Below are 20780 nucleotides of genomic sequence, written 5' to 3' on the forward strand. Positions count from 1 at the left end.
CCACTCTGAATCGTAGCAAATAAGCTACCTACCTGCTAGTGTGCTGGCCACATTTGGGGTTGTACCCAGTGCTGGTCCTACTCAGAGTAGACCCGTTAGTGTTCATCAATTTAAATTGGTCTACTCTGAGTAAGACGAGCATTGGCCACAACCTATGAGATTTAGAAGCTAGTGGGTTGTTTCACGCCCTGCCTCCCGCCCCTGAAATTATGATGAATTCTCATTTTTCTACCTTGTTCCTTATCCCTTTTTAGAGTGAAAAACTGAAGCTTGCCCAGGAGCTATCTGACACGGTGGTCTACTGCAAAAGCGTCCACTTCCAAGGTTTCAGTAATGCCGATTACAATGAAATGTCATCCTTTAGTGAAAGCAAAGCTTTGAAGCTGGCCCAGGAATCTGGTAAGCAGCCCCCTGCCTGGTCTGATGTGTTCAAAAGAGAGATCCACCGATCGAACATAACCCAAGAACATTTGGGGGTGTGTGACCTGAAGTAAAACACTGCAGTGTGGAGTGCACTGCTATTCACGATTCTATGCCCATTCCCAGGATACTCCATTCCAGCCAGCTAGCCATGCCCACGCCAAGGAAATTCCATTCAAACCCACCCACCCCCTATTTTCTATTTTTTCTCCCCTAATAACCAGTCAGCAGTCCATGGCTATTGATCATGCTCAGTCCTTACTGGGCTGTGTTTTTTTTTTGGGGGGGGGTGTCTCCTTCACTTTTGAACTCCTCCCTATCTTATAAGCTTACTGGGAGGGCATGCCAAACCACTCCTTCCCCCTATTTCTCCTTTCCGGCACCACCCATTCGCAGATATACTGCTGCTGAACCTGGGAGCTCTGTTTGGCCAGCATCGCTAATAATGCTTGGAAGATTTGTTCTGTAAGATCCCGGTGGCCACATTAATGTGTGATAGCCTTAAAAAAAATTTTTTAAATTGAATTTTGCATTTTTATCATGCTAACAACATTTCAATTCATCAAAATCAAAGAAATACATTCCCCCGATTTCCCCCTTCCCTCCCCCAACTTCCTCTTCTGGTTTTTTTTACATATTCACTCCCCCTGCTTGCCTTGTTATATCTTCATATAAATTCTTTATATTAGTTATTATTATCTCTTATCATTTTACCATCACTTTTCTAATTTCTGTACTTATTTTTGTTAATTATAAGTGTTTACTCAAACCCTGCTAGTGAATCCATGTCTTTACTTTGTTTCTGTAAATCAAAATCTTTTGAAAAATTCTCTGTTGTCTTTATCTGTAAGTCTTTCTGTTAGCATATTTCAGCATATTCCATCAGTTTTTGTAGCCATTCCTCTTTGGTTGGTATTTCATCACTTTTCCATCTTTGGGCTAGCATCCTAGCCACAGTCGTAGCATACATCAAAAGTTTATTCTTTTCTCTTGGCAGATCCTGAGCTGAAATCCCTAATAAAAAACCTTCTGCTCTTTTAGCAAATGTTATCATAAACATTTTCTTAATTTCATTATAAATCATATCCCAATAATTTTTAATCATTTTGCAGTTCCACCGCATATGAATAAATGTGCCTTCTTTTTCTTTACATTTCCAACACTTATTGGAGCCTCATGTGTGATAGCCTTAATTATGTGTTGTACGAAGAAGCGTTTTCCGCCCTCACGACCCTAATCTCTCTCTCTGGGTCACCCCAGCTCTCCCAAAGTTCCATTATTATTAGAGGAGGAGAAAGAAATTGTCATTTTTTTTCTGTTCTCATTCCAGGGACCGACTTCATCCATCACAACATCAGGCATCTGAGCAGAATCTACCCTGCGGGATGGAGGACGGATTCGTCTAACTACAACCCTGTTGACATGTGGAATGTGGGGTGCCAGATTGGTAAATGCAGAGGGGAGAGGAAGGAGTAGGCCAACTGGGTTGTTAAAATCATGGCTTATTTAGTTGTGAATAACTGGGGATGAAAGGGGTCGGTGAAGTAATATTATCTCTGTCTTTCTGTCTGCTTGTCTATCACCTGCCCTCCCCTTTAAGGCCTCAGAGTGGTTACAACATTAATACACAATATTAAAATTAGTTCAAAACAAATTACAGTCCTAAAAATGAGGCCGGTCTTAAGGTATATACACCTCAAGTGTCAAAAGCCGGGATAAACAGGTGCATTTTCAACGTCCCCATAAGCTGTACAACAACTTTCTGTGGCGCAATCGAAAGCAAGGACTACATTACTTTTCCAGAACACGACAATGTTCTGTAAATCTGCTTTCGTGCCCCATTCAGTGGGTTAAGGGCTACTAATGATCATACACACCTAATTGAAGCATTGCCTTTGAAAATAATAATTTGCCAATTAATTGTACGTATTTCTCTCTCCCCCCCCCAGTTGCCTTGAATTTTCAGTCCAAGGGAACCGATATGGATGTCTACCAAGGCCGATTCCAGGAAAACGGCTTTTGTGGGTACGTCCTAAAGCCGGAATTTCTGCGGGACGAGCAGTCCAGGTTCAACCCCAAGGCCATCTCCGAAGGGCCGTGGTGCACCCGGAAGAAACTCCAGGTGAAGGTAGGAATTGGAAACGAGGGTTACAAGCATTTCTCTGAAGTCCAAAGTTGGTGTCCCAGTGCTGTACCTTATTGTCCACTGGAAGGCTTCCAAGTCATGATGGGCACTCAAGACCCAAACATTGCCCCCCTCTTTCTTTCATACAGGTCATCACAGGCCAGCAACTGCCCAAGGTGAACAAGAGCCAAAACTCTATTGTGGACCCCAGGGTGATAATCGAGATCCACGGCATCCAGAGGGACAATGAGAAGAAGCAAACCACCGTCATTGACAACAACGGTAAGAGGAGAGGTTTCCTTCTGACGTTTCCTGAGAAATCAAGGAGGAATAGTTTGGAATCTCCTGCTTTAAACTAACCAGTTAATCTGATCGGGTGGCATCTGTGCCTCTCGCTCATAGCAGCCTTCCCTCCCAGCTCTCTCTCAATTACTTCCCTATTTCTCACCCAGTCCTTCTTCAAGCCCACATTTGCTCACAGTTTTGACACAAGTCACTTTCTGCCTCCAAACATCCCTTGCAACATTGTCCTCAAATGTCTCAGCAGCCCCCAGTCAGTAATCACACAGTTCAAAGCTGGAGTTAGCTCTTCATTAGCAAAAACACGATCTCCACAGGCTTGATTGAGTGTCAGGCCTAATAAGCGCAGCCGCTCATTCCTAGTGGTCTTCCTCCATGAAAATCAGTTGCTGAGACTGGAAGTCCTCACCTCCTCAGGGCTTTCCCCAAGCAATAGGAGACCGTGCCTGTGTGAAGCCAACTTCACCTCTGCCCTTTTCATGACTCTTCTGGTTCTGGGAGATCAGGGGAGAGGAGAGCTTGCCACAGTAGGAGGAGGAGACCCCTGTGAGTCTTCACCAGCCGAACTTATCACTGCCTCTTGGACTCCTCCTCTCCTGCTTCAGCTTCTGCCTCTCATTCTGGATTTCTCTCTGCCACAGCCTCTTCCTGCTCACTAAACCCTGTTGCCTCTTCAGTTCCCAACACTTCCTCTTCCCAGTCTTCTCCCTCTGACTGCTCATTGTCGTCCCACCACCACTCCCTGGGCTCTGAGCCTTTTTCCCTTGGGGGTTCCCCAGCTGATTCCTCCCACCATTCCTCTGCATTCAACCAGTCCATGACACCAAGGCGCTTAGAAACCATGAACTTAAAGTCCAGCCCAGTGTTTCTGCTGCATTGTGATTGAAAAAAAGGACCAAGATTTTGGCTGCCATGCCTTCTGGGCTGCTACTCTGACAAACCCCTTGGCTCCTAGCTTGGAGAGGCTCTTTCTTCTTGCTGTAGCTGGGTAAATGGAGATTCAATAGCGGCTTTATTCATTTGTTTCCCAGCGAAGGAAAAAGCTGAACCTGTTCTTCTTTCTCCAAGATGCCTTACAAAAGGGCCTTTCATTGCTTCTTGGAAGGGGAAAGGGGTCCTGAATCCAAAACTACCAATAGCTGGCGAAAGCCTTGGTTGTATATTCTCCCAACTTTGCACAATGGACTGCATGGCTTTCAGCCCAACTGAAAACCCTTTCAAGTGTGCAGGCATGCATGTGGTACAGTCCTCTCAAAAGGCTATAACACCTTGCAAGACACTGGGGTGAAGGGGTTTGCTGTTTTGGAAACTCCCACTATGGCACAATCTCCTTGGCATGTGGAAAGCTTACACACCAGGGAGAAGAGGAGATAAGTTAGTCATCAAATATCTCAGGGGCTTTCAGGTGAAAGATGAGCAAGCTTGTTTTCTCCTGCTCCGGAGGGTGGAACCCGAACCAATGGCTTCAAGCTACAAGAAAGGAGATTCATGATTGATGGTAAGAGCTGTTCAACAGTGGAACGGACTCCCTCAGAAGGTGGTGGACTCTTCTTCCTTGGAGGTTTTTAAGCAGAGGTTGGATGGCCACCTGTCATGGATGCTTTAGTTGAGATTCCTAGATGTCCCTCAAGCTTGTCCACATCCTTGTGGTGTGCAGAACTGGGCACAAGACTCCCAGTGGGGTCTGACCAAGGCAGAATACTTCTCTTGAACACCACTCTATTGATGTAGCTCAGACGGAGAGAGAAAGAAGGAAAAACGAGTCTCTGAGCATCTTTTTTATCGATCAAGGACGAGGCCAGATTTTCCCATCTTTTACAGAACTAGCCTACCGGAAAGATGTTCAAACTTGTACATCTCTGTGTTGCCTGTGTTTGTCTTTTCTTCCTTCCTCACCTAACACTCTCTCTCCTCCTTGCCAGGCTTTAACCCCAGATGGGATGAAGTGTTTGAGTTTGACATCGACGTCCCGCAGCTCGCTCTGGTTCGTTTCATGGTGGAAGACTTTGACGCGTCGACCAAAAATGACTTTATCGGGCAATTCACAACTCCCTTCACAAGTCTGAAGCAAGGTGAGTCTTCCCATCTTAACTTTCAAAGCAACTCTTCATTTGAAGCTTAGAGTAACAGGGAGTTTCTTCGGCCAGCTAACAACTGGGTTTTGTTTCTTTAAAAAGTTCTCTCTCCCTTTTAAGTGTAATGTCTCTTTCAGTATGGCTGGGAGGTCTTCATTAACTACGAACCCCAAAATTTTGCATCCGCTCCAAACCGGTGCCAAAGTTTTGCAGTCATTTTGCAGTGAAAACTTTGGCACCGGTTTGGAGTGAATCAATGTTGGATTTTTGGGTGTGGACCCCGCTTTGATGTATCAATTACTCAGTTTGGGGGGGTCGTGCTGCAAAATGTGGGTTTTTTTGCTGCAAAATGACTGCAAAACTTTGACACAGGTTTGGAGGGATTCCCAAATTTTGGGGTTAATAAGCTCGCTTGTGGGCTGAAATGCAAGGGATAGGGCCGTAATACCAACACTAGTCCTACTCAGAGTAGACCCAATGAAGTTAATTAACATGGCTAACTTGGGTTCGTTAATTTCAAGGGGTCTGCAACAACAGATGAACCACACAGTTTAGGAACCTCCCAGGTGTCTTATAGGAGCACATCGCCCTCTACTGCCCAGATCAGGCAGCGCTTCCCAAATTCCTGATTATCCAAACCTCACTTCTTTTCTGAATTTTTATTGGTGACACGTATAAGAGGAAGAGTTGGCCGCCTTCAGAGAAGCCAGCTTATAGCACACTTTCTCTTAATATATGCAGATTTGTGGCTGGAGAACTGCATAGCAGAATTCAGGGATGTACAGGTTTCGAAGGCTATCTGTTTTTTTCCAGGTTGTGTTTTGTTTTGGAAAGAGAGAATTAGGCCATGTTAAAACTGAATTTCTCCCCCATCTCTATGTTGCATCCTCCGGTCCCCCTGGCATGTGTGAGTCTGATTGTCGCCACTCCCAGTGCCAGCTATTGAAATACTGTACACCAAGTGAAGAGAACACCACAATGTTTGATGTAACATCTCTCTCTCTCTCTCTCTCTCCCCCTCTGATAATCTCCAGGCTATCGCCACATTCATCTCTTGACAAAGAATGGAGACCAGTACCCTTCTGCCACGCTCTTTGTGCACATCAATATTACGGATGCTTAGTAAAAGGACAATTTTCTCAGACCGCTCAAGGGGGAGGTCCCTGCTATCCCTTTCCAAATGAACCTGCCTACCAAGCTGGGAAGAGAGAGACCTCAAACACTACCCTGGTTTTTTTGCCGATGTGGAATCTCCACAACATCCCCGGAGAGCAGGAAGTGGACAGATGAGTCGAGCCAACCACCGCAGAGGTCGTTGTGCCAGCCGCCTTGCTGCGTTTAGAAAGCATCGTGGAGAAGTGCTGTTCCAAGTGCCTATAAAATGCCATGTTCTGTTGTGGTTGGGAAGCTGGGCTATCCTCCTTACCATGGGTAGGAAAACTAAGGGCCGGGGGACGGATCCAGCCCAATCCCCTTCTAAATCCGGCCCGCGGACAGTTCGGGAATCAGCGTGTTTCTACATGAGTAGAATGTGTCCTTTTATTTAAAATGCATCTCTGGGTTATTTGTGGGGCATAGGAATTCGTTCATTATTATTTTTTAATATAGTCCGGCCCCCCACAAGGTCTGAAGGACAGTGGACCGGCCCCCTGCTGAAAAAGTTTGCTGACCCTTGCTCCTTATCCCACCTGCCGTTTCTGGGGGAAAGGAGAAGAAGCACCAGCTTTGCAATCATAGAGAGAAGCACAGGGACAGCCGCGGGAGATTGTTACTTCAGTCCCTTAAGGCTGGGAGGTCCACACACTGGCCACTGCCCCCCCCTTTGTTGTCTCTGAAGACCTCATCTGGACTGTAGCACTAGCTTCAGGCATCTTCTGAGTCAGATCCGAGATGTGGCTTCCCCACTTCTGTGTCCTTTCCGCTTGTTTCCATGCCTCTGTTTCCTCCCTTATGACCGATGGTTCCTGACTGCCTTGCGCACTCGGGCAGCAAAGCGCCAGTTCTTCCTGACGTCACCTTTCAGGGTTTTCACTTTTTAAAGTTTCCAGTCCTTACGATATGTAAGGTAAGCTGAAAAGCGTAAAGGCGGTTTGCGATGCAATTTTGAAAGCTAAGGAAAGTTCTTGAACGACGTGTCCATACGTACACACAGTTTTAAGAAAGCGCGCATTCCGCTGCTGGGTGCTGCAAACTGTGTGTAAATCATTCAAATTAAGCTGACTTGTGCAATGTTTAATGCTGCGTCTAGCAGCAGCCAAAACCCCTCCTTTGCAACTTCTCCGACTTCTGAAATTGAACTGGGCATCGCTCACCTTCTTTCAAGTTGTAAGGACTGGTAAGTTACCCATTGACTGAAACAAGAGATTCTCAAGAAGCTGCTTTCTGGGTCAGTGTTATGGTCTGTGTTTCTGATGCAGTACAGTAGACTAGCAATGTACTCCCAGCCGGATTTCATAACTCTAAAAATGTGATTTTTTAAATATACTGTATTTTTTTAGACATTAAGACGTAAGCACTGTCCTCGGACTTTCCCAAAACAGTGTCAGGGTAGGCATTGGGCTTTTTCAGTTTTAGAAGCTGAGGCAAGTGTGTCAATCATCACGTTGTGAATTTGCTAGATGCTACTTTTTCTTTTCTTTTTTGTAAATTTTGTAATTTTGTTCGATCTTTTTAGAATTAATTACTGTATTACATTATTTTTAGGCGAAAGCAACCAGTCACACCCTCACTTTTCTTAGTAGCTTGGGAACTGTTCTGAATTTGAAGGGGGTGAGGATATAGACTGGGGTTTAATCAGTCTCATAGGCCATTATCGAAAAACGATTGTTGCCTGTGGAAATTTATCCCAACATTAGCAAATTCAGCTGCTTGAAAGAAACTGACTGATACAAAATATGATCATTCTGTTGTTTCAAATATTAGGTTTTCCCCCAGCTGGTTCTGAATTACTACTGCTTTTGAACATGATGCAATTGTATCAAAGATTTTCCGTGAATTGGTGAGGACTAGAAACTTTTGGAGAGTTTACAAAACCTCGCATCAAAAAGCTTTGAATCGGAGTCCTTTTGTGCCACCATTGTGCCTCTTTTACATTACATGTGAGATATACTACAGAATTCATGCCCTCAATCCACCTAAAGCCAGATTCTGTTGATTTCAGTGGGAAAGACTTGAATATGTACCTAATTCTCCCAGTGATATCTACGAGTTTTAAATGGCTCTGGATCTTTGCTGCATGTTACACTGTGTTCTATAGCAAATTGTGAAAATGCTATCCTACTGACAATGTCGTACCAAATCCTCTTATTTTATATGTGGTCCCAGCCTCTAAGACTCACTTCAGATTGAAAAGAGAGGAGAACCTTTGCTTTTCACTGAGCAGAATCCTTTTAAACAACCTGTGGAGGCTGAAGGCTCATTTACACGCAATCTTATCTCATGAGAACAGGCCCAAAGCTTGCTTCAGACTTAGGTGCCTATACTGTGGCGCGTTGCCAAGTGCCAAAGGCCCCTGATTTCATTTCTAGACATAAGAATTGGTCAACAGCACTGGCCAGTTTGCAGTCCCACATCAAAGCAGATGTGCCTGAAAGTGATCCGAGAGAATCTGTGATCTCAACTTGAATTCCTCGATTTGCAGGGAGTTGCTCCCTCAGGGTAGCATCATCTGTGATCAAGTTGACAGGATCGAGGCGTTCATTTGTCAGTCAACCATTTTCACTACCTCTCAGTGTGAATTTCGAGACTTGGCCGGCCTCCTCACAAAATGGCCGCCACCTCCAATCCTCTCATCCGCAAAATGGAGTCTGCATTGTTCTAGAGCAGGGCCTCATTGGAGACACACACCAACTCATCCTGTGTCATGGAAATCCATGTGTCTCTAACCCAACATAACCTCTTGGTTTGGGTTAGGCTTTGCCATTAAACGGGAAGGTGGTTTCTAAAAGCCGTTACGTTTTCTGTCTCTTACGGCGAACGTTATCTTGTTTCTCAAGGCACTATGTTGAACGGTGTTGCCTCTTACCCCCAAACACTTCCACCTGGGGTTTTGCAATAGAAAAGTCACACCTTGCCTTATTGTGGTAACTGTAAGGTCCTGGTCTAGCACTTTTTTAAAAAAAGGATTGGGACCTTATAACTGCCCCAGCCTTATTCTGTTTGTGTAGAAAACAATCATGGGGTGGTAACTTGAAGAAAAGAAAAAAGGACGATGGTTGAGATGCAACTGTAGCTGACTTTTAACAGATATGCCATAAGTGGAGCCCTGGCAGAGTCATAATGCAATAGCTGAATCCAATGGGGAGCCTGGGCTGGTGTAAGACATAGAATCATAGAGTTGGAAGGGGACCAATTGGTCATCTAGTCCAACCCCCTGCCAGCCTATCATTTGCAGTCTTGTACTGTTGTGTTCCTGTTGTTTACACAACAAAAATAGTTTGCCCAACACCACCAACGCTCCCACTTCTTGCCCTGACATGACAGTGGATCTTCCCTAAATGGGTTATATCCCATGTCAGTCATACTGTTGAGTAGACCCATTGGAACTGGCGAGCGCAGCTAATGAAAGTCCCTTTATTTCAGCGGATCTGCTTTTTAGTACGGCTTAGCGAGATATAACCCAATCATTCTGCAAACAAAACTTTTATATTGTGTTTTTTTTTAATTTAAAGCTACAGATTTAGAGGGTTGACAAGAGTACGATATACCGTAAATAATATATTTTTTAATTGCGATTAAAATGAAAAGTAAAAAAAGAATGTTTCTCTGCTTCATCTTTTCCTATTTATTTTTCTTACTGGGTTCAACTGATGTGTAACTGCACATAGCCAACTAAACTGGCTTAGCGCAAGCTCTCCTACCTTGAACTCTGCCCCCACCCCAAATGCTCACTTTTTCTTGAATGGCAGGATTGAACATCTACCCTCCCACCTGTTCTTAACAGAGGAGAGGTTCAAGAAACTGCTTTCTGAGCAAGCATGGCAGAGCCCCCCCCCCGCCCCCAATGATGGTGGGAGCATTTTCTGCTCTTTCCGACACGGCAGCCATTTTGTATTATGCCTGACAGCAGCCATTTTGTTACTGACACCCACAGCAACGTCTCAAGAGTCCAAATGGGCCTGCTGGCCAAAATAGGTTGGCAACTATTACTGTGGCTCTATGTATGTTTTAACCTCCATGTCAGGGTCTCCTACCCAGACACTGGTTCCTTCTCCCATTCAAGATGCGAAAAGTCATTCAAGGATCTCTACCACACGATAAACCATGGTGGGGTCGGCCACAAGTCCTTCCTCTTGGGGGCAAAATGGAAGACAAAACAGGAGCGCCCCAATTTCACTTGCTGATTTCGTCCCAAGTGAAGCTACCGTATGTAGATTTATGAAAAACGCACGCCGCTGGTCACTGATTTTTTTTATTTCGAAATCATGGCACAGAAGTGAACAATGTGAAATGGCCACAGGTAGCTGTGATGGAAACTGTGAGGAATGTTGTGAATTCCTTTGCCACTGGCGCTGTTTTTTCTGGATGTTTTCTCTGAAAGGCCTTTGAGGCCTTTGGATGAGAAAAGGTGCCATTAAACCTTGAGGAGAAAAGCAGCGTGGAGTTACAGCCCTCAGGGTGCAACCTTACACTTCTAGGGTACCATAAACATTCACGGAGCAATCTAGGGTACCACAAACGTTAAGCCCAAGATCTACAATTCTCATTATTTAAGACTCTCTAGGCAGCTTCATCATATACTGATCATCATATTGTGATATTCACCCAAATCCCTCACATGCTTATTTGCCAGCGAAATGAGAGCGGTTATTCCACCAGCACCTCACCCCTAGCCTGACTGGCAGTATAATAATGATAAACTTAGCAACTATAGTCAAGACTGTGACCCCAGACAGTTCACGTGGGGTTCCTCCTCTTTATACCCCTTAAAACGCAAAATCCCAAAAACGCTTCAAAACGTGAGCGATACAATTTCCCCTGGCCCCAGATGAGGCCACTGGTACGCTGCCTTTCTTCCCAATCCTGGCTTCATAAGAGAGAGAGAAAAGAAAATAAGTGAGAGCAGAGGCCCAACGTTTGTTTCCAGTGGCACCCAGACGGATGCTCCGGGGTCCTTGTGAGCACAAGGAATAAGACTAGCCCAAAACATGGCCGCCTGAGGTAAAGGACAAGGTGGCGCTGTCCTCTCAAATTTCATGGAGAGAAGCCATCCAGAAGCAACGGGGCGGAAATGGTCCTCCACCGTACCAGAGGGCAACGTATGGGCGTCTGTCCTCCCGACATCTTGCTGTTGCTGCCTGCCCCTCACCATCTGCCACCTGAGGCAACTGCACTCAGCACTGCTTTATTTACAAAGGAGGAGGAAAGGATGGGTCAGGGTATTCAATTCCATGCCTTCAGATTGGAGGCCAGTTGCTGCATAACTAAGGAGTGTGTGTGTGTGTTGTGTGTGTGTGTGTGTGTGTGTGAGAGAGAGAGAGAGAGAGAGAGAGAATGAGACTTCCCCCCTTCCAAATTTCCAAAGGGTCCAGAATTAGCCCTAGAGGCCAGTCTTTCATTCCCCTTCAACATTGCCTGAAGCTTACAACTTCACGTGGAACCCCTGAATTTCCAAACTCATCAAATGCAAGGAACTTTCTCCCCGCACAGATAAATTATAAAAAGCTTGGCAGGCAAAAGAGGTTGCCGTTTTCAGGCGCTCAGGTGCAGGGGGAAGGAAATAATCTACCAAGCCTTTCTTTGACAAAACTGATTTCAAGACAGGTGTGTGTGTGTGTGTGGGGTCTTTAAATAGTCCTTTTTCATAGTGGGGGCAATGATGGAGGGAAGCACCTTTTATCCAGGCTCACTTCCTCCCACACCCGTGGAGTTATCCCAAAATGAGTTCTAAGGAGCCAGCCAGCCGGCAAGCAGGTGTGCAGGCCGAAAGCTCCTTTGCTCAAAAGAGTCCAAATTGTTTCTTCTCATTCTGCTGCTTCCACCTGGGCATCTGGTAGAACTCGTCCTTGGTCTTCCCAAAGATGTCATAAAAATCTGCGTCAGACAGGTAGTACTGCAAAGAGAGTGAGAGCAAAGGGAAACAACTGAGAGGAGAAGCCTGAGGGGTAACTGGTTCGTTCTGCTCTTGTTTCTATGATGTGTTTAAAAAAAAAAAAAATCTTGTATTTTTATGTTGTGAACCGCACTGAGATCTACAGAGGAAGGGTGGTATAGAACTTGAATGAATAAATGAAATAATAATAATAATAATAATAATCATCATCATCATCATCATCAGTGTGGTTTTTTCTTGGGGTATGCAGGAGTACGCATATCCCTAAACATTTTGTGAATCTTTGTACTGTAATTTTGTCCATTTACTGTATTTATTTTCCCCAAATTGAACTATAAAACGGTGGTTTTCTTAAGTGAAAATGAGAGTAACCCTAAATATTTTCTTAGGGAAAAAAGCACTGATGATGATGATGATGATGATGATAATAATAATAATACACAGCACCACCTAGTGGATAAAGAAAGCAGAGACACATACCGGGTCCTCCTAAAATAAAGGTAAAGGGACCCCTGACCATTAGGTCCAGTCGTGACCGTCTCTGGGGTTGCGGCACTCATCTTGTGTTATTGGCCGAGGGAGCCTGTGTACAGCTTCCAGGCCATGTGGCCAGTATGACTAAGCCGCTTCTGGCGAACCAGAGCAGCACACGGAAACGCCATTTACCTTCCCGCTGTAGCGGTACCTATTTATCTACTTGCACTTTGATGTGCTTTCGAACTGGGACCGAGCAACGGGAGCTCACCCCGTCACGGGGATTCAAACCGCCAACCTTCTGATCGGCAAGCCCTAGGCTTTGTGGTTTAACCCACAGCGCCACCCGCATCCCTAACCCTCCTAATATACTTGCTTCCAATATACATTTGGGGCCGGAAACTACCAACATTAGGGTCAATCTGCATTCCAACCACTTTTTAACCTCTCTCTTGAGATCAAGTGGGTGGCACGAAATTTCAGCCTGTCGCACACCAAGGATTGCGGCACATTCACCATCCTAAACACCAGCTCAGGGGCCTTTAAAAGAGGATTAGGTATGTGGCCATGGAGGATAAAGCTACCGTATGCGTGGCTACCACTCACAAGGACCATGCGGTCTCTCTGTGCTCAGAGGCAGCACATCTCTGGAAACCAATTATAGGGAAGCAACAGCAAGGGAGGGCTAATATGGTGCTTGTGGGGTCCCCAGCAGCACCTGGATGCCTGCTTAGGAAACAGGACACTGGACTCAAAAGGCCTCTCTCTTCGTCCAGCACGGCATCTTCTAATGTCCTAATGTCTCTCACATGCAAGATCAGGAGACCTTCGGTTTCCAAACTGACTCACAGGTGCAAGACCTACCTTATTGCTGTGCTCCTTAGCCTGGCACTCCCGAGCAGACCGTGTTCCTTTTAATAAAACGTTAGCCTCACTTATCCTGTGTGACTTATTCCCAGCACCCTCTCCTGACTGCACTTAAAGAACAGTTTCAAGAACAGTTTCTTTCCTAGAGCAATCTTGGCCTTAAATGGAAACTCTGGACTCTGAAGTCATCTTATTTACAGTCATACCTCGGTATAAGTACGCCTCGGTTTGAGTATTTTCAGTTTAAGTACTCCGTGGACCTGTCTGGAATGGATTAATCCACTTTCCATTACTTTCAATGGGAAAGTTCGCTTCAGGTTAAGTACGGACTTCCGGAACCAATTACACTCATACCTCGGGTTAAGTACGCTTCAGGTTGAGTACTCCGCGGACCCGTCTGGAACAGATTAATTCCATTACTTTCAGTGGGAAAGTTCGCTTCAGGTTAAGCACACTTCAGTTTAAGTACTCCACAGACTGTCTGGAATGGATTAATCCACTTTCCATTACTTTCAATGGGAAAGTTCACTTCAGGTTAAGTACGCTTCAGGTTTAATAATAATAATAATAATAATAATAATAATAATAATAATAATAATAATAATAATTTTAAGTACTGACTTCCGGAACCAATTGTGTTTGTAAACCGAGGTACCACTGTATTTGTTATATTGTTCTCTATTGTATTGCGCTTATTAGTATTTTAATTTATGTGGAGTGTCTTATTTGAGTTGACATGAGTTGATATAGCAACCAAGAAATCTCGTTGTTCCCGCAAGGGGACAATGACAATAAAGATCTATTCTATTCTATTCTATTCTATTCTAAATGTGTCATTTAAGTGCCTCATTGTGTTGTTCGTGTGAGCTGCCCTTTTCACATAGCTGCTTCCCGTGCCAGCGATGTTAGCCACAGCAGTTGGGTGAAAATTGTGTGAGAAATGACCAGGGAGCGAGCCGCTCGATCAGCAAGTGCCGTGGCAATGATAAACAATATTCAGGGAGGGTTCACCTACCTCTTTCTTGGTGGGGTCCACTCCCTCCGGAAGGTCATCCACCGTCTTGTTGATCAAAGCATCTCTGTGATATGCGCCAGTCCCATTGGTCTCCACGGAGGTGGGGTTGTTGTTGTAGCTGCCGCTGTCGCCGCCACCACCATTGCTGGAGGGCGGTTGGTGTACTGGCGGCCTCCTGTCAGTCTCCAAAACGGCTGAATTGGTGGCAGGCTTACTGCTGGCATTCCTGTTGTTCAAGTTGGCATTTTTAAGGTCCTGCCAAAATAAAGGAAAAGCCCGTGAACAGGAGGGCACTCTGCACATTTCACATGGGGCAAGCATGCCTTGCTAAGGAGCATTGGCCAATCAGAAGTTCCTTGCCACATTCAGCAGGCCCTCAGGTTTCGGCAAGACGTGAGAGCCAGCCCTCGGTAGGCAGTGAAGTTCAAGCTTCTTCCTCCACCCTTTTGCACCTAGGAAATAGCCTTGTACTGAGCCACACCTAGCTCAGTGTTGTCTACACTGACTGGCAGCAGCTTTCCAGGGTTTCAGACCAGGAGTCTCTCCCAGCCTCTACCTGGAGATGATGGTTGAACCTGGGACCTTCTGCTTCCTGAGTGCCACTGGGTGCTTACATTAAGGCCCCCTTTGCTTTACACAAGTTCAGGCTGTCAAGGAATGGTGGGCAACCTCTGGCCCATGGGGCAAATCAGCCCGGCAGGTTTGGCCAATGAGGTCATTTCCCCAGAACCACACCCACCTGTCCCATCTGGCCAATGAACAACTGGGAACCTTTAAAGTGTGTCTCTGATGGTTCCTTGGCTAGTGAGTTTTGCTATTAACACTGATCAGGCTGTACAGCGTTAGGGGCACATATTGAATTTCTCAATTTACAAATTCCAAAAATGAGGTGTGCTAAGAAGTTGTAACATGGCTTGGGGATTCAAAATATATTTTGGTTAAATTAGCACAATTTAGTTTTGCTCGGTAAGTAAAATGTGTGTACAATTGCATAGAAATCATTAAAAGTGCCTAGTACTTGCAGGAATATTATATATTTAGTAGTAACAGCAGCAGTATTTAGTGTTACCTGACATTTTCAGAAGGTAAAATTAGAATTATTTGGTTTTCCAAAGGTAGTTTATGGGCTTCTTCATGAAATGTAGACTCACCGAGATAAATGTTGTCCAGTCACAAAAATAATAGCAAATTTGGATTCCTTACACCCAAAGGACCCTTCACTGAATAAATTTGGGGGGGAATTGAATTTCACCCCCTAAAATGGCACGTGGCTGCTGGCAGGGCCTGAATGGTGAGTTGTCGATGGGGAGCCCCCTAGCACAGCCTAACCCTGGCGGAATCAGGTTGGCTCAAAGTGCTGGCCAGCTAATTGGTGCTCACAGTAAGCCAGCTGGGATCTGGACTTGATGCAAGCCAGTCATGCAAGGAACCTTCCCATGCAGTCGCAACTCAAGCTGTACCCACAAAGGAAGAGGTTTACCTGAAGTATACCTGAAGGAGCAACTCCACCCCCATCGTTCTGCCCGGACACCGAGGTCCAGTGCTGAGGGCCTTCTGGCGGTTCCCTCGCTGTGAGAAGCCAAGTTACAGGGAACCAGGCAGAGGGCCTTCTCGGTAGTGGCACCCTCCCTGTGGAACGCCCTCCCATCAGATGTCAAAGAGAAAAACAACTACCAGACTTTTAGAAGACATCTGAAGGCAGCCCTGTTTAGGGAGGCTTTTAATGTTTAATAGTTACAGGTAGGTAGCCGTGTTGGTCTGACGTAGTCGAAACAAAATAAAAAAATTCCTTCCAGCAGCACCTTAAAGACGAACTAAGTTTTTTATTTTGGTATGAGCTTTCGTGTGCATGCATCTGAAGAAGTTTTCATGTGCACTGGTATCTGAAGAAGTGTGCATGCACAAACTTAGTTGGTCTTTAAGGTGCTGCTGGAAAGAATGTTTAATAGATTATTGCATTTTAATGTTCTGTTCTGTTGGAAGCCGCCCAGAGTGGCTGGGGAAACTCAGCCAGATGGGTGGGGTATAAATAATAAATTATTATTATTCCAGTCACCTGACACTGTTGTGATGTCAGGTGATTGACAAGTGGCCGGCCCCACCCACTGATTGACAATGTTTTCGGCCCCTGCTGTAAAGAGACGGGTGCTACCTCTGCACAAGGAAGCTGCAGTTTCCACCCTGGGCTTACTCACCACGGTGATCTCCGAAATGGTGGCTACGTTTCCCAAGCTGCTCTTAATCTCCTCGTAGGAGGACTTGCCATCCTGAGAGGAAAGGAAAGAAAAATTGCTGCTGAGATCTGCGAGGAAGCCTTAGTTACCCAAAGAGCAAAGTGATTGCAACTTTATGTGAGACCTTGTTTTCCGAATCAGCACTTAAGCAGTGCTACCTGGTGCTCATTGGGGCAAAAGGGGCTGCAAGGCAGGAGGCCGACAGTAGGTGGTGCCAGAGTCAACAGCAGGCAGAGCCAACAAATTCTACTTGTCCCCTTCCTCCCCTTCCTCCTTGCTGAGTTCTGCAAAGGCAACACAGACTAAGGAGGAAGAAGTTGAGAGGCAGGGGCACCTTCTGGGCTGGTTGTAAGGAAGGAGGCAGGCAGGTGGAAGCAGCTGAAGTTGTACTGGAAGAAGCAATGATCACCAGTGTCGAAGCAATGATTCTTCAACATCTTCAATGGACTGGTCATGTTGTTAGGATGCCTGACTATCGTCTTCCAAAAGCAACTCTATTCCCAACTTAAGAATGGAAAGCATAATGCCAGTGGACAACCAAAGAGGTTTAAAGACTCTCTCAAGGGAAATCTTTAAAAAATGTAGTATAAATACTGACAACTGGGAAACACTGGCCTGTGAGCACTCCAGTTGGAGAAACTCGAACTCAGGACGCAAGGGAGAAACGTGCTAAGAGGAAGGCACGCTTGGCAAATCCACACCATGATCAACTCCCACCTAGAAACCAATGTCTCCACTGTGGAAGGACGTGTGGATCCAGAATTGGCCTCCACAGTCACTTACGGACTCATTGTTAAAACTGTGTTTATGGAAGACAATCTGACTCGGCTACGAGGGATCGCCAAAGAAGAAGAAAGAAGACAGGGCAGTGCACCATTTGCCCTGATGGACCAACCTTCACTGCACCATATGATACCAGGCAGGTAGCGCTGCCCACCTGTTTAAACTGCCCTGCAGTGTACGGTCCAGTTCTGGACCGAGCTCTCAGGCCAAAAAAGCTGCCCACTCCCGTTCTAGTGAACATGCACATTGGGTGAGCATCATTTCGCAGCAAAATGGTAGACGTGTTGCTCTGCTGTCATGGCGCTTGTCTGGGTGAGAGGGAGGAGTCACTGATTTGCTGGCTCTCATTGGCTTTCCAGCTCAGGTGTCACAGAAGCTGAGGCAGAGCAGCCCAGTTTCTAGTGGAACGAGAGAGAGCTCTTGAAATGCGCAACTTTTTGTGGAATTAAAAACAGGCTACCAAACTATGGCCTCAGCGCAGAGATGTTTTTGCTTGCGGTTACTTACACTCCACTTGTACGGGTCCCAAGCGGTGAACCAGCCCGTGAAGTTGACGGGTTCGTGACCTTGTTTCACCACAATAATCGGTGTCCCCAAGTCTCTTCCCGCTGGGTGGGTCTTCAGGTAATCTTTGGCCGAGGGCAGGGACTCCTTCTTCTCATAGTCGTTGGAAGCTTTGCCAACCCAAAGGAAAATCTACAGGCGGAAAACAGGAGGTGGAGAAGAAAGAGGAAGAGTCATTTCCCCCCCTAGAACAGGCATCCCCAAACTTCGGCCCTCCAGATGTTTTGGACTACAATTCCCATCATCCCTGACCACTGGTCCTGTTAGCTAGGGATCATGGGTGTTGTAGGCCAAAACATCTGGAGGGCCGCAGTTTGGGGATGCCTGCCCTAGAAAAAGGCTGTGGAAACTCTTCCCCAATCTGGCTCGCTTCCCACTAACTAGGCCCACTTGCCCCACACCTGACGTCGTATGTGATGCCAGGTAGAGAATTAGATGCAGGGAAATGATATATAATGAATTGAAAAAAATGTTTAAAAATAATTTTCCAGAGTCCTTTCTGTTGGGAATAATTCAGAGGGAAATTCCCAGGTGTCAAAAAAGATTATTTATGTATGCCACTACTGCGGCCCGTGTTTTGTTAGGCCAAAAATGGAAAACGAGCAAGGTCCCATCTAAAGAAGAATGACAACTTAAGCTGATGGAATACGAGCGGCTTGCTGGTTTAACTAACAGAATAAGAGAACAAGAAAAATGTACATTTAAAGAAGACTGGGAAATGTTTACTGAATATATGGGTGGAAATTGTGTTTATTTAAAAACGCTGGTAGCATTAAGATAAATTCAACAGGGTAAATGAGTTTTGATGGATGTAACAATGGATTACTGAATGGTTTAGTTCAGGCATCCCCAAACTTCGGCCCTCCAGATGTTTTGGACTACAATTCCCATCATCCCTGACCACTGGTCCTGTTAGCTAGGGATCATGGGAGTTGTAGGCCAAAACATCTGGAGGGCCGCAATTTGGGGATGCCTGGTTTAGTTCATGTACAGGGATGTATGATATGCAAAATGAGCTTTGGAAAGAGGAGAAGGGAAGTCATTGATTTAAGGTTGTTTAAATGAATATTTTGAAATGTAAATTAGGAAGTTTTATATAAACAGGAGAATTAGCTGCAGGACCAAGTTCTTCATGGAACAAACGACACCTGCAGAAAGCAGGCTTGAAGTCACCACCAGCAGCTAATGGCTGGAGACTTCAAGCTTGCTGAATAACGGTGCTTCCAATCACCCCACAGGGCTCATTGCAAGCCCTGTGAGATACCCTGAAGTTCCAGCAATCGTTGCATGATGTCATTGTGACACCAAGTGATGGACGGGTGGGTGCAAAGGGGGTAGGGAAGATAAGGACCTGGCCCAGCCAGCCAGATGAGGTCCCCCATCCCTGTTCTAGACAATTAATATTATTCAATGAGTGACGGGTATTTATTACTGAGAAGAACGCCCTGTTCATTCTGGAGGGAGGCTTTGCATCCACGCCCAAGGCATGCACACAAACCCGCAGCAGTGACAGCAGCACGCTTGGAAAACTCCTCTGCGGAAGCATTCGCTCATCTCCACTGACCTCCTCCCAGGTATCCAGCAGCATGATGTCATCCTCGTCTAAGTCATCCTGGCAAAAATCCACAATCTCTGTCATGATGAACCGGCCCGTCTGATTGGAGCACTCAAACAAGCGGGGCTGGTACTGGGCAAACTGCTCTTGGAACCTGGACGGTGCAACATTGGGGAGGGAGAGACTCTGCGTGAGATGAAGCCGCGCCCCTTTCTAACATCCTACGCTGATTCTAACCACTAGAGGTCCGGCTCCTGACTTCTAAGCAGGAAAGAAAGTGAGCTGTCGGCCTCTTAACCGCTACCAATCAGGATGCCGATCTCCCATTCGTGGACGTAGATTTGTATGTTCTAAGGTTAATGTTGTTTAGCGATCCAAAGAAGCGTTTGTCGCATGAGGGATTTTTAAAATAAAATAAAAATGAGTTTCTGTTTTTCAGGCGAAGTGAACATGTCAAAGAAATATAATATGAAACAGGAAACCAGTCTGAATTAAAAGAACAAATGGAGGGGTGATGAGGGCCAGTGGTAAGGTAGAACTTTTCTTTCTCTAAGAGGTGACAAAGTGTGTGTGTGTGAGGGGTGTCCTGCCACCAAATTATCTATACACTTGACTTATCGGCTTAGATATCGGAATGAGAGATTTCAAATGACTTCTTGTCGGTTTTTTTTTGCAAAGGCATCAGGCCTTGGTGGGAAAAGTACAGTCGTACCTCGGAAGTCGAATCAAATGTTTTGACTCACAAACGCTGCAAACCAGGAAGTGAGTGATCTGGTTTGCAAACATTCTTTGGAACCCGAACGTCCAACAGGGCTTCCGTGGCTTCCGATTGGCTGCAGGAGCTTCCTGCAACCAATTGGAAGCCGCAGCTTTGTTTCTGAACATATTGGAAGTCAAATGGACTTCTGGAATGGATTCCGTTCGACTTCCGAGGTATGACTGTATATTACTCTGGATACCCAGCATTATGAGCTGTGAAAAACACACACCAAAACACACACATGCTCCTATTGTATATGCATTTTTATCCCCTGCCTTGCCACTGGCAAGCTGTGTTAACCTCAAGTCTGTGGATGTGCATTTGTGGCTATAGACACCTGCCTTATGCTCAGTCAGACCCTTCACCCATCTTGCTTGGTATTGTCTACACTGACTGGCAGAGGCTTTCCAGGGTTTAAGGCAGCGAGTCTCTCCCACCCCTACCTGGAGATACTGGGGATTGAACCTGGGACCTCCTGCATGCAAGGCAGATACTCTACCGCTGAGCTCCAGTGCTTCCCCTGATGCTCTTTTCAGATTTATTCACATCCATTCGAT

The 20780-nt window shown here is 45.7% G+C and overlaps 2 protein-coding genes across 3 annotated transcripts in view; one reads left to right on the top strand and one right to left on the bottom strand.

Moving 5' to 3' along the window:
- PLCD1 (phospholipase C delta 1) overlaps positions 1 to 9677 on the top strand; it is a 59499-nt gene extending 49822 nt beyond the window's left edge. For both annotated transcript variants that reach the window (XM_035129298.3, XM_035129297.3), the window contains exons 10-15: positions 255 to 399; positions 1751 to 1867; positions 2370 to 2548; positions 2695 to 2827; positions 4768 to 4917; positions 5955 to 9677. In XM_035129298.3, coding sequence (XP_034985189.1) covers positions 255 to 399; positions 1751 to 1867; positions 2370 to 2548; positions 2695 to 2827; positions 4768 to 4917; positions 5955 to 6043 — 813 coding nt within the window. In that variant the 3' untranslated portion in view covers positions 6044 to 9677. The remainder of the gene's footprint in view (positions 1 to 254; positions 400 to 1750; positions 1868 to 2369; positions 2549 to 2694; positions 2828 to 4767; positions 4918 to 5954) is intronic.
- Positions 9678 to 10314: 637 nt separating this feature from the next.
- The window catches only part of VILL (villin like), a 49926-nt gene continuing 39460 nt past the window's right edge, over positions 10315 to 20780 (bottom strand). Inside the window, exons 16-20 of the mRNA XM_035129295.3 lie at positions 19473 to 19617; positions 17852 to 18040; positions 16523 to 16594; positions 14328 to 14582; positions 10315 to 11971 (exon numbers count right to left, since the gene is read on the bottom strand). Coding sequence (XP_034985186.3) covers positions 11858 to 11971; positions 14328 to 14582; positions 16523 to 16594; positions 17852 to 18040; positions 19473 to 19617 — 775 coding nt within the window. The 3' untranslated portion in view covers positions 10315 to 11857. The remainder of the gene's footprint in view (positions 11972 to 14327; positions 14583 to 16522; positions 16595 to 17851; positions 18041 to 19472; positions 19618 to 20780) is intronic.

Source organism: Zootoca vivipara, chromosome 11 (assembly GCF_965207765.1).
Source record: "Zootoca vivipara chromosome 11, rZooViv2.hap1.1, whole genome shotgun sequence".
Lineage (NCBI taxonomy): Eukaryota > Metazoa > Chordata > Lepidosauria > Squamata > Lacertidae > Zootoca > Zootoca vivipara.